This window comes from Chelonus insularis, unplaced genomic scaffold, assembly GCF_013357705.1.
Source record: "Chelonus insularis isolate UGA/USDA-ARS -01 unplaced genomic scaffold, ASM1335770v1 contig_35_pilon, whole genome shotgun sequence".
In the NCBI taxonomy this organism is placed as follows: Eukaryota; Metazoa; Arthropoda; class Insecta; order Hymenoptera; family Braconidae; genus Chelonus; species Chelonus insularis.
Window position 1 is genome coordinate 1,721,683 of NW_023276524.1, and position 12,980 is coordinate 1,734,662.

The 12,980-nt window shown below is 31.8% G+C and overlaps 1 protein-coding gene and 1 long non-coding RNA gene across 2 annotated transcripts; both read left to right on the forward strand.

The window, feature by feature from the left end:
* Positions 1-4,751: 4,751 nt before the first annotated feature.
* On the forward strand, positions 4,752-5,681 carry LOC118067051 (uncharacterized). The gene has a single exon (XM_035083579.1). The coding sequence runs from the start codon at positions 4,752-4,754 to the stop codon at positions 5,679-5,681; it is 930 nt and encodes a 309-aa protein (XP_034939470.1).
* Positions 5,682-12,267: 6,586 nt separating this feature from the next.
* On the forward strand, positions 12,268-12,747 carry LOC118067075 (uncharacterized). The gene is made up of 3 exons (XR_004690315.1): positions 12,268-12,390; positions 12,502-12,631; positions 12,714-12,747. It is a non-coding gene; the product is annotated as an uncharacterized lncRNA (long non-coding RNA).
* The last annotated feature ends 233 nt before the right edge of the window (positions 12,748-12,980 follow it).

A 12,980-nucleotide genomic window follows, 5' to 3' on the forward strand; every position in this document is an offset into this window, starting at 1 on the left:
AATGTATGAATATTATTCCGAGTAAATATAATTCTACTGTTTCTGCGACGATAATAAGGGTCTCTATCTTTATCCGTTACTGTTTTATCACGAAATGGTTTAGGAAAATTTTTGGAACATTTTCCATCAATTGAACACTAATCACCACATGTTCTATGAAGCATATTTTTAGTAACTTGATCCTAAAGAATTAGATCGTCTGTTTGATTTGGAATTCCAGTACATGTGTATTTATCAACTATTTTAGGAGTAGTTATTTTATAATTGTTTTTTAGTGTTATCAACATATGAACATGAGGTAACCTACGTTTTTGAAATTCAATAATATAAACATATGCTGATTCTTCTTCAAAATGACGGTTTTTAATTATAAGATTAATAAGTTTATCTTTTTTTATGTTCAATACTCTTGCTACAATATCTGGTCTATCTAAAAGACTTCGTCCTGGCAATAAATTGTCTTTAATTTCATGCCAATTAGGATTACACGTCATTGTTACAAAAAAATCTGGTTTTACAAAGTTACGTACAATCGCCATTGCATCTTGATAACGTTGTATCGTATTGCGAGGTGATCCTTCGAATGATGATGGAAGAGTTACTATTTTACCTATATTTCTGTTATTTTGTTCACTCTAATCATTCAAAAAGTCTATCAAACCTTGATATGATTCAGCACGAATTTGATGTTGATTATTTCTAAGAAAATTCATTCTGTCTTTTTCAACTATGACGTAAGCATCAACTAACCATTGTTGAAACAATCGATGACCCATTAAAAAGACATTAAAGTCATTCCGAATATCAATTTGAAATTTGTAATAATCGTTTCGAGTAACGCGACTGTTTTTTATTTGATGACGAATATTTGGATTCCAACCCTGAGTTCCAAAAGGAAAGAATAATGGATTCTACATTTAGATTCATTGCAGATATGTATTGTAAATCTCGTGCATCTTTATTCACTATTGTAACGTAAGATTCAGATATTTCACCGTTAGCAGTTGTTGAAAAAAACAGCAGCCACTTCATTTTCTTTTTGAAGATTATAACGTCTTTTGCCTGTACCAGGTTTTAATGTAGATGTCAATGATAGTTCTGGTTCTACATTATTACTTTTCTTTTTTCAATCTTTAATTGCTACTTTTATCATGATATAGGATTGTGCAAATACAATATGTTGTCTTATAAAAGTATCGAGGTAATTAAGAATTTCAATATCTGTTCTGACTTCGAGTCGGCCGGACGAGCAAACAAAAAAACTAGTGGACTGTAATAATTGAGAGCAGAATAAGAACAAAGGTTGGATGCTAGAAGGTTCCAAAAAATAGTTTCTTAACACCGAATTGCTTGGGTTTTATAGATTTTATTCAACAATAACACTTAAACAATAGAACTTAATAATCACTACATATATTTGAGTTGACTGTACATTCATTGTTTGTACACGTATGAATTGTCTGATGGTTATTTTTTCACCAAAAAATAGTCTCAAAACAGTGAATAGCAACATTCACAGGATACACCAGAGTTGTTCGGGGGTGCGATGTATATGTGAATGTCCGTGAGGCACTATGGCGTCGACGCCAGTTCAGCTTCGCGCCCAAAGACACTACAACTGAATATACTGGACCACTGGCACTGATGAGAGTAATTTTGATGATTCACGTATGTTCGTGAGAGTTGTCTGAGTCTACTTGACCGTCTTTGGTACTACCAAAGGTGAGCTGACGGCACAAAACCGCGATTTGACTGCGAACAATTATACAGAGATGACCGCGTGATTTGCCTGGAGCTAACTGACGCCACAAGTGCTCGACCGCGTGCTTGTTGGCGTCACTAGGGCCGTAGAGTTGCCTTCTGGGCCATGAGGGAAATACTTCCCGATGATTGGTCCAGTGAGTTGACTGAAGCGCCGGTGGACAAGTCCGGCATTATGAAATTTTGATTATTCCTGACTAACTGACTTGGGCCCCTCCAAGTCAGAACAATATCACATTCTTGATTGTTTTGTGATCGAAAAGAAATTGCTTGATCATGAATGTATAGTTGACCAAATGAAGGAAGATTATTTGAACATGGATATAGGGCTGTATTGATTTGATAATAGATTTGTCCTTGTATTTTGGAACAGTAAGGACTGGAACGTTGATTATCGAAATTTATCAAATTTGAATTAAATGAAGCAAAAGAGAAAGAATTATTGAATTCACGAATACATTGGAAGAAATTTGTTGATTTGGGATGACTACCTCCAAATAAGAATTTTTAAAATCCTGGAAAACTTGGCAAAGGTAAAAGTTTAACTTCTCCTTGACGACAACAATCATGAAAAGAAAGACCCTTGCCTTGAACTTTTTCTACGGCGAAATGTTTTGCATTACAATGCATAAAAATAACATTCATATTGCCAATATAATTTTCCTCTATGTTCTTTGTATGGTTAAGATCCGATAAATCACTCGTATTCTGTAAAATATTATCATTTGTTGATGATACATCGATATTTATTACATTCGATAAAGTATTATCATCAATCTTGTTAAATGGTATATCATTAATAGTTACATCAGTATGAATGTTGTTGGTAAATTTTCGAAATTCGATAAAACACGATCACAATCTGATATACAATTATTGATTGAAGAATCATTACTATTGGAAATACTGTTATTCACATTTTTTGATAATATATCATCAATAGTTCTACTAGTATCATTATTATTATTGTTATCAATTATTGAACTGGTAGACGGTAAATTTGTAGAGTTTAATAAACTATTTTTATGAATACTGTTATTTTTTTTTGATTTATTATTCGTACGTTTATCACTTGAATGATAATAAGAATGTTGAAACATGATATTTTTTAAAATTGTATTATTTGATTTAGAATAGGAATGATCAACCAATACATTTTCGGAAATTTTATTGTTCTTATAAGGATGAGAATTAGAATTAGTATTATTCAAATCGCTCGAAGCATTTCTCAAATTACGAATTCTTTCAGATTCTCTTTCTTCTTCTGAAGTTAAAATGATCCTTTTACGTGGCATGATATGCAAATTATAAGTCTTGTATAAATAAATAAATAGGAAAAAACTGTAATAAAGTTAGTTAGTAACAGAAAAAGTTTATTGTAACTCTTTTTATGTTGTAATACAATCGATAACTCATTTATTTAAGGAATCCGATAACAATAGGAAGTACAAACAATTTATCTACTCGTGTTTATCAATGCATTAATCTATTTTTCAACTATCTATTTATAAATTTACGTGAATATTCTTTTTTTTTAAATTATGGATCTGTTTATATTAGATTTATGAATCAGTTAATTTATAATTTCAAGTCTATAATAAATCTGTAAGTCTTAGATCGGTAAATCCTAAATCTGTATGCCTTGAAGAATTTCCACCTGCAAAAAAAATGTTTATTACTTGTCTATAATAATAAATTCACTTGAATAAAATATGATATGTTTTAAAGTGAAAACGCCAAGCATGAGTCACCGAGCGAGATGAGTACCTTGGATACTAGATCATATGGCACTATTATACACATGTTTTAAGCGGAGGATTCCATTTTTTAACTCTTGCATATACATTAAAATAAAAAATTTATTAAAGGGGTCTTATTACGGATGGCAATATTTTAATTTTAATTTATGTACTTATTCTTCCTCAGTAAATTTACGTTTACAACAAAAACTAATTCATTTTGTATCGTTATTCATTAATTATTTATGATACTATCAATTACATAAATTACATAAGCAAAAATTGAAATATTGTTTTTATATATGATTATTCAACTCACTTTTTCAACTGAAGGTAATTCTGTGAGCTGCTGTTCCGGATCCATAGGTTTTCTAAGCTTTTCATCTGTCATACCATTAACTGCATTTTTATCAACATTAACTGCTTTTGTGTTGTCATTGTGATTAGAGAATTTCTCCTGGATATCATCAACTACTTCTGGATCTTCATTGTAATCAGACATTTCCTCTTGATCATCATCAACGACTTTTGAATATTTATCGTAATTAGACGCTTACTCTGGATCATCATCAATTGCTTCCGGTCCTTCATTATGATTAGATGCTTTCTCTTTATCATCATCAAGTGCTTCTAATCCCTCATTAAGGTCATACTTCCTGTTTATTGTTACCATCATCTTCAGAGTCATCAGTAAGAGTTATCTTTCTTCTATTTTTAATCCTTCCCTCCATTATATTCTCTTTATTCTCATCATTCAAGTCTAAACGATATAAAAATGTATGAAACAATTGAAAAAAGTTCAACGCGTTTCAAAAAATATTCGTAAGGTAAAAGACCCAATTTCTATTTGTTGAGAATTGATTAATTTTCAGTTTGAACTTGAAAGTGAACATACAATCAATTTATTTGTGGATGGACTCATCAGTTACATTCATAGATCGATTCAAATGCAGGACGCTAGGGGACCCACTTGGTTAGCTAAAACTCAAGAAAACTGGCCAGTAAATTCACCACCAGCTGACGAGGCTTGCAACTTAGAAGCTCGTCCTGGAATTTCACTCATAGCAGCTATTCAAGATACAATAATTCAATGGGACTTGGTTAACTGATATCCAACACCCAATAGATTATTTAGAATTACTGCCCTAATCATAAAATTCACTTCAAGACTTAGACATTTAACAGTTACCAGTCTTTTAGCATCAATCAACTCTACCTACACTCACAACAATCAGACAACGTTACTGGATAATGGGTGGAAGAGCTCCAATAAAAACATTTATTCTTCGGTGCATCGAATGTGCTCGACAACGAGGCATAAGAGCACAACAACTCATGGGCCAATTGCCACAATCACGTATAACTTTTTCACGGCCATTCTTTCATACTTGCATAGATGATGCTGGGCCATTCACAATTAAAACATCATCAGGCAGCGGAGTCAAGACAAGAAAAGCTTGGGTCTGTGTATTTGTCTGCATGTCAACTTCTGCAGTTCACTTGAAAGCAGTTAGTGACTATTCATCTGAAGCATTCATTGCTGCCTACAGGAGATTCACCTCTAGACGAGGATTATGCAAGACAATCTATTCTGACTGTGGCAGAAATTTCATAGGAGCTGACATAGAACTCAAGAAACTATTCACACAATTAACCAGAGAACATAAGGTCATCTCTAGATTCATCATCACCAACGGCACTCAATGGTCATTCAACCTACCTGCAGCACCACACATGGGCGGCAAGTGGGAGTCAGTAGTAAAATCACTCAAATTTCATTTGACGAGAACAGTAAGAGAATCGCTCTTCACGTTTAAAGAGATCACCACACTACTGACACAAATAGAAGCCATTCTCAACTCAAGACCTCTAGAGCCAATCAGTGATGACCCAGAAGATTTTCAAGCACTCACTCCTGAACATTTTATTATTGGGCTAGCAATCAACACTGTTCCTGAACCTTCAGTCTCAGAACCTGCAAATTCAACTCAAAATCGATGGCGGATGATTCAACGACAATCACAGCAGTTTTGGTACAGGTGGTCACAATCCTATTTACAAAAACTACAAGCAATTTCTGAAGGGTTTATCAGGAACAGAACAATTCAAGTCGGTGCATTAGCCTTGCTGACAGATGAAAGATTTCCCCCCACGAAATGGCCACTCGTGAGGATCATTTAATTACACCCAGGGCAAGACGGGCTTCCACGAGTAGCAACGGTAAAAACACCAACAATGACGTTGGTCAGACCAATCGTCAAACTAGCCATTTTACCAATCAATCCAACTTCAGAAGCCCAGCAGCAGAATTAACCAGTTGCTGATGCCGGGCGGCATGTTAAGAATTAATTAATTCTCAGTTTGAATTTGCCAGCTGACAGGAACGGTGGCCATCTTGGGACTGGGTCGATAACCAATCGACCAAATAATCAATAATTCTTAATCTAGTCACTTATTTGACTAATTTTCTGTGTCCTTTTTGACTAATGAAGTTCCTGTCGCCATTGTTGCACTGTTCCCATTCACGTGTACACGCCATTCTAATTCTTTTCGGCCAATCTTGGAGTTTTGAGTCAATCATTAGTGCTAGTGCTTTTCTGAATCACCAGAAATATTTAAGCTCCATTCTACAATCAAAATCAACTAACATTTCAAGATATTTCATAGTAAATTCACGAAATTACATTAGATTCATTTCGCATTGCATTGATACGCTAACGCCACGTGTACAATCATGTCCTTGCTCAACTTGAGAAGCGTGCTGAGCTCGTGTGGGAAGTCAATAATACCGATCACACCAAGTTGAGTGTTTTTTAGGCATTCAATTAAAATTCAGTAATTACAATTGACATTCAGTGATTTCTAAAGACATTGAATTCTTGTTTTCAGACATAAAAAGACATTAAGTGTATCTTGTGTATTGTTGGTGCCAAAAATCAAGATATTATATTTTTGATAAAACCTGACTTCCGTTTGCTCTGTTCCGGCACGATCATCCCTATCCTTAATCGTTTAGGTTAATTCACAAGTTGAGATTCTCCTAACACTATTTGTTAGAGAAGCTAAAAAATAAATCAATGTGAGTTGTAAAATTATTTCAAAAAGTCTACATTGTTTTAAGCATCTATAATAGTGAAAAATACATATGTAATTAGTGATAATCGATTTTTAGACCTTGATCAAGTATAAGATCTTCTACTTTATATATAGATTACTTATCATACCAATCACTTTTTGTTTCCGAGTTAAAATTTTCTCTGGCCTATTTACATTTTTAAATTGTTCTTCCTTCTCCTATGTTACAAGACGGTGTACCCTTTCTTGTGATACGTTATCCCGTGAAAAACGAGTTCAGATATGGCCATATCTGATCAGATCAGTATTATGAGACTGTACAGATCTGATCAGATGGTACAGATATCATCAGATTAGAATTTCAGATCGTTTCAGATCTGAATAGACATGACATATATATTCAGATGCAAACAGATTAAGGAGATTCAGATCTGTTTGAATCTGATCGGAACTGAAAAAAGTTTATCATTTTTATTAAGTCAAAAATCAGATCTGATCAGATTGGATCATATTTGAAAAAAAATTTATTATTTTTATTAAGTCAAAAATCAGATCTGATCAGATTGGATCATATTTGAAAAAAAGTTTATCATTTTTATTAAGTCAAAAATCAGGTCTGATCAGATTGGATCATATTTGAAAAAAAGTTTATCATTTTTATTAAGTCAAAAATCAGGTCTGATCAGATTGGATCATATTTGAAAAAAATTTATTATTTTTATTAAGTCAAAAATCAGGTCTGATCAGATTGGATCATATTTGAAAAAAAGTTTATCATTTTTATTAAGTCAAAAATCAGATCTGATCAGATTGAATCATATTTGAAAAAAAGTTTATCATTTCAGCTGAGTGAAAAATTAGATCTTAACCAATCTGATCATATTTAAAAAAAAAGTTTATTATTTTTGTTATTTTCAAATCAGTTCTGATTATATCTCACCTGCTCTAAATAAATTTAAGTAGGTGCAAAAATTTCGATAAAAAATACATACTCTTGAAATCATAACTACTTTTTTTATTGAATATAAGTTGCTTTATTTTTATAGAAATAAAATGTTATTATAAAATATCTTACACCATATTTACATTTAATTTTCACATTACTTTGTTTAAATTGTTTGGACGCTCACAAATGAAATCTAATACTCTTATTACATGAACTATACATTCAACATTCTCTGCATCAATTTTTATAAAATTATTCGTTTCTATAATTGGTAATATATGTTGAACATTGTATTACTCTCACGATGACAAAATCTTTTCGTATAATCTACATCAAAAGTTCTTACTATATAGCCTAATTTTCTTCGATTTTGGTAAAAACTACAATTTCCCCATAAACCATCTTATCATTCAGATTTATTTTAACGGTATAGCTATTTGTTTGCGTTTTTTTATAAGTTGTTGACGAATATGCACGATTATTTATTATTGCTCTCGCAAAAAAATGCGTGTTATCAATATTAAAATTTAGAGTCTTCACAATCTCAATTAATCTGTAATCATTACATTCCGTTATATTTATATTGTCTTTCAATTCAGGTTTCTGAGATTGATGGAAAAAAAGTCTACAGTATTATTCTTACTTGCGCATGTTATTTTAATGATTGTACACCTTGTGCTATTTTCAAATTATTTGCCATTTCTTGACCGAGATTTTTTAGTGCCGTGTACACATTTGCAAGCATACCGTTAACATTCTCGAATGGAAACGCTGACGTGCTCCATAATGGACCCCAACGCTCAATACATAGTGTTAAATGTAGCAATTGATGCACATTATATGTGTATTGTCGATCACCATATAATTCTTTAATGTCTCTGACAAATAGTTGTAATAAAATTTCAGCTCGCTTCAATTCTGAGTCAATATAAATAGGTTTTTCTAATAACGAAAATATAGCCACCACAAACAATAACCAATGTTGAAAATAAAGATCAGGCAGATATTGAAAAAAAATCGGAATAGAGTAAAACAATACTACATTATAGAATTCTGATGCTTTATAAAATGGGAGATATTTCAGACTACGTGGCATTCTATTGAAAAAATATGGTGGATGAATGTCTTTCAATTTGTCATCTATTTCTGAGACAAACTGTTTTATGTTCCAAACGCCTTTTTGTGAAACCATAAATTAATAAATTGTTTTCCAACGCCAAGGAGAACCGAATGCATGTATTCAGGTAGCACACATGTTTCTAATTTAAGAAGAGGAATAGCAGAAACAATTGATATTCCTTTAACGCCTCTTTTATGTGGGAGATTATCTTTGAAAGCTATTCAGCTTGTTTCGTCATTCGATCATCACTCCTTAATCTACTGACTTTCTCGCTAAAATATATGCTCGGATTCTTTTTTTCCCTTCAGGTACTTGACAACGTTTCATTTTTATTTCACATATATTGCACCCATATTTTCCAGTGAAATACTGAATGTTTTGAATCTCAGCCCTAGCTGGTGCATCGGCTATGAATAAAGGAGCAGTAATTCTTGTCGTACAAGTCTCTTTTGTCGCAGGATCAACCCAAGTAATGCCGTCATAAAAACACGTAATAAGCTTCTCACAAAATGGTTGGAGGAATGTATTCATTAAAGGTTTTTTAGTGGAGTCATACCATATCCCTATGATGCAAATAAAACTTTCTCGAAGATGTTCTGGAAGTTCTGCTATCATGAACATCAATGGCCAACAGTTACTTTTAGAACTTTTCACAATAGAAATTCCATCAGTATTGAGAATCAATGTTAAATCAAATTTACCCCTTTTCTGATGTGAATTGACTCTTTTATATTCTGATCCATCAGTGATATCAGTTATAACATTGGGTTCATGGTTAGAAACATGAAGTTTATTTGCTAGATTCCTTTCTTCAAACAAATACTTTATTTGTTCAACTAAGTCTATCTCAAAAAAAAAAGATGTTCCTTCAGTACTTGAACAAGATGGACACTTTGTTAAAACAGGGTTCGTATTATTATAGAATAAACACTTCTTACAATAATAATATTTAATGATACGAGCAGAATGGGCTTCATTCTCAATAAATTTAAATAAATTATGCAATGTCTTTGGCATATTGTTAGGTTTTGGAAGAATTTCTTGTATATATATCAATAAAGCTTGAAGACTAGTTTTCGTTAGTTTATTTTGAATATATAAGTTCATGAGGAGTAATATGCTTCGAGTCAGCTAATGTCACTACCATCATACAGTGCATTGACCATGCTAGCTATCGAGCTGTTACTGTCAACTTCATAACTATTTGTACTATTGTGCTCATCATCGCTATCTTCGATTATTTGTTCATCATCAGATTCAGCCACCAAATCTCTTTCGTCAAGATTGTCATTATCTTCTTCACTATCCTCTTCATGATCTTTTTCGCCATCTTCTTCATTGTCTGTACTAGATTCACTAATAGTCGAGTTACTAACATCGAAAGAATCATTTTCTCCCTGAATGGAGGAGTTAACGTCACTATCAGGTTCTGATGTTTCAGAACTGCTATCTTCATCTAAGTTACAGCGTCTTTGTATACTTTTCCATCGATATACGTGCTTCGAGGAACCTAAATAAACCAAAAAATTCTTATCATTTCATCTTTTAAATGACAAAGTTTAAAATTGTAAAAACAACTTTTAAAGAATTGTTTCAAAAAACTATAAATGCTATTGTATTTGAATTTATTTATACTGTTTTTTTTTTAATAAAAAATACTACATTCTGACGACTTGCATGAGATTATAATTTAAAAATAATATTTCATATGCATATATATGTATCCCTGAATATTTATTTATCTTATAATTTCTGAGATAAGAATTTGTACATAATAGCATTCACACGTATACTCGAGCTTGCTGCACGTCGGTTCATGATCCGTAACCAGCATCATACATAATAAATTCATATCTAAGAAATTATAATAATATATTTGTACTTCATCAAATACATAGATTTATTTAAAAATATATATTTCATATATTTATTAAAATGGACCTGTAAAGGACATCTACGCGTAACAGATAGATATTCTTACCTGTGAGTTCGGATTGTCTTGCCATATTTTACGTCGTTCCTTTTCGGCAGATGGAACCGGAATTTCTTCAACAATTTCTCTATTATCAGATGACATTATCTTCTAAACGGCAATTGATAAAACACTAAAAATAAAAAGTAATTTCTTAGTTTACAGAAGATTGTCCATTGCTTTTAACCCTTCAGATCTTACGCTCATCAAACCGCAAAAAATACTGTCGTGATAAGCGAATTACTCACGGGTTGTACGCATGCCGTTTTGTTTAATTGACATTAATTAAAAAAAGAAACTTTCAAAATTATACGGCGGCCGGCGCCGCTTGCGACACTCGGGAATACTCGTTAGAGCCGAACTTAGCCGAATGACTAATTTCTTCAATTTACTTTTCTTACGTGATGACAGAGAAGAGAGACGTGAATGGAAGTTTAGTTTAAATAGGCCTATGTGTCCCGGAAATTTAGTATGTATTCTTATAGAGCCAGGTAGGAGTTTGCACGGTTGGGATGACCTTGGATGATCCCTAAACAAAACCCAGCATTGAACTTCTATGCAAGTCTGTTTTCTCTGATGATGAGCAATGCTCACAGCTTTGACAAAATAATTGTTTAATAAAATTTTTGAATTGTAATAGTAACGATAATCAAATTTCTTAAAGCTAAAACAAATTTCATATAATCATTCTATTTAAAAATTAAAAGTAAACTAATAAGAAATAAAGAGTGAGCAAAATGCTCATAGCGTAAGGTCTGAAGGGTAAATATAAAATTTATTATAATCTAATAGTATTCTAATAACAAAAAAATTATTTGATAGCTTTTGTTGAAAAAAAATTATTACGCTGAATGGTTAAAAATAATTATAAGAATGTAATACATGAATAAAATCGTCTATGGGCAGTACTTAAGCCTAAGAATTACTTAGCGTAATAACTTATTCAATCATCATTTTTATATAATAAAAAAAATCGTATTGTAACTATTTTACTTACCAAAGAACAAAAAATATTTTATTAACGAACACTTATTACACATATATAAAAATCAGAACAGATTGTTGATGAACAAAGTTTACGGATATACAATAATGAATGCTACTTTTGCCCAGAAAGCTCATAGACATACTAACTTATTATATTATATGTATAGCCAACAAGCTAACTGGACAACTCCACCCTCCACTCGCTTTGGATCATGGTAGATGGAAGCCTATCAAACTTTGTTCGATGCTGGGATGATAATATAATTAATAAAGAAAAATTATTTTGTAGTAATTGGAAAAAATATTTAGATACAATAAGAGAATCTTTTTTTTTGCACGAACTTAATATTATTATTAATAATTATTTTTATGTCAATTCAGCATCAGAATCTAGCTTTATTATATGATTTAAAATTTGCCGCATGCATGAAAATGCGTCAAGAGTTGACGCGCATGCTTACTGTTTCATGAGAAGGCGGCCGTTACCACGTGGTAGTGAAATACTAACGGTTACAATAACTACATGGCGTCATTTCTACAATGATACGCACAAATGTATAGAATTCCGCAATTTATTAGAAGTAATGTAATTCTAAGATCGTCAAATTCTATTTTCTTTAAATTTAATTTATTTAAATATGTATCTATTAAGTGTAAGGTAAATAATATAACCATAAAGTGCAAGATAGTGATATTGTCAAAGATGAGACTGATAATATTAATATTGGTGATATTGTGCCATACATGCAGAAGGGAAAACAATTAGACGGTGAAGTGTTGATGATTGCAGGTAATATGAAGAAATTTATCATGCTTACAATTTATAAATATTACGTATAATGATTCTTTCATATAAGTCTTCAAGAATGTAATTATTTTTTTTATTTTATTGTGTGAAAAGATGAAAGTAAGATTGATGAATATCTAAAGGAGTTGAATATGAAAATAAGGAAGTAAAAAGGAAACGGGTTAGACCATTACCCTATTCTCCGGAGACATTCCATCTTAAGCCAAAGAAACCCAAAGCTAATGTAAGTACATAGAGTTTATTACATTTTTACTTTTTATTATTATATACATAATGATGTTAAGCGAGTGGGACCGTTTTTTTAGGTTTTAAACAAAAACAAAGTATCGAAGAAACCAGAAAAGGAAACACGTCCTTTCTCGAAATCAAGTACAAAGTTTAATAAAAAAGAAGGAATCACTGATGACATTAGAAGAAAACAAACACAGTTCTAACATCACTACTTTGTCAAATATAACAGATAGAAACTTATCGTTGGCGTCAGTAAGTGAAGATAGTGATGCATCACCATTTGTGAAGCAGGTAAATACTCAGTACATTATCAATTACTCTAGTGTATGTAATTATTCATA

Bases quoted from the DNA above. Each gene is read 5' to 3' on its own strand.
- LOC118067051 (XM_035083579.1), top strand. From the start codon at position 4,752: ATGGGTGGAAGAGCTCCAATAAAAACATTTATTCTTCGGTGCATCGAA.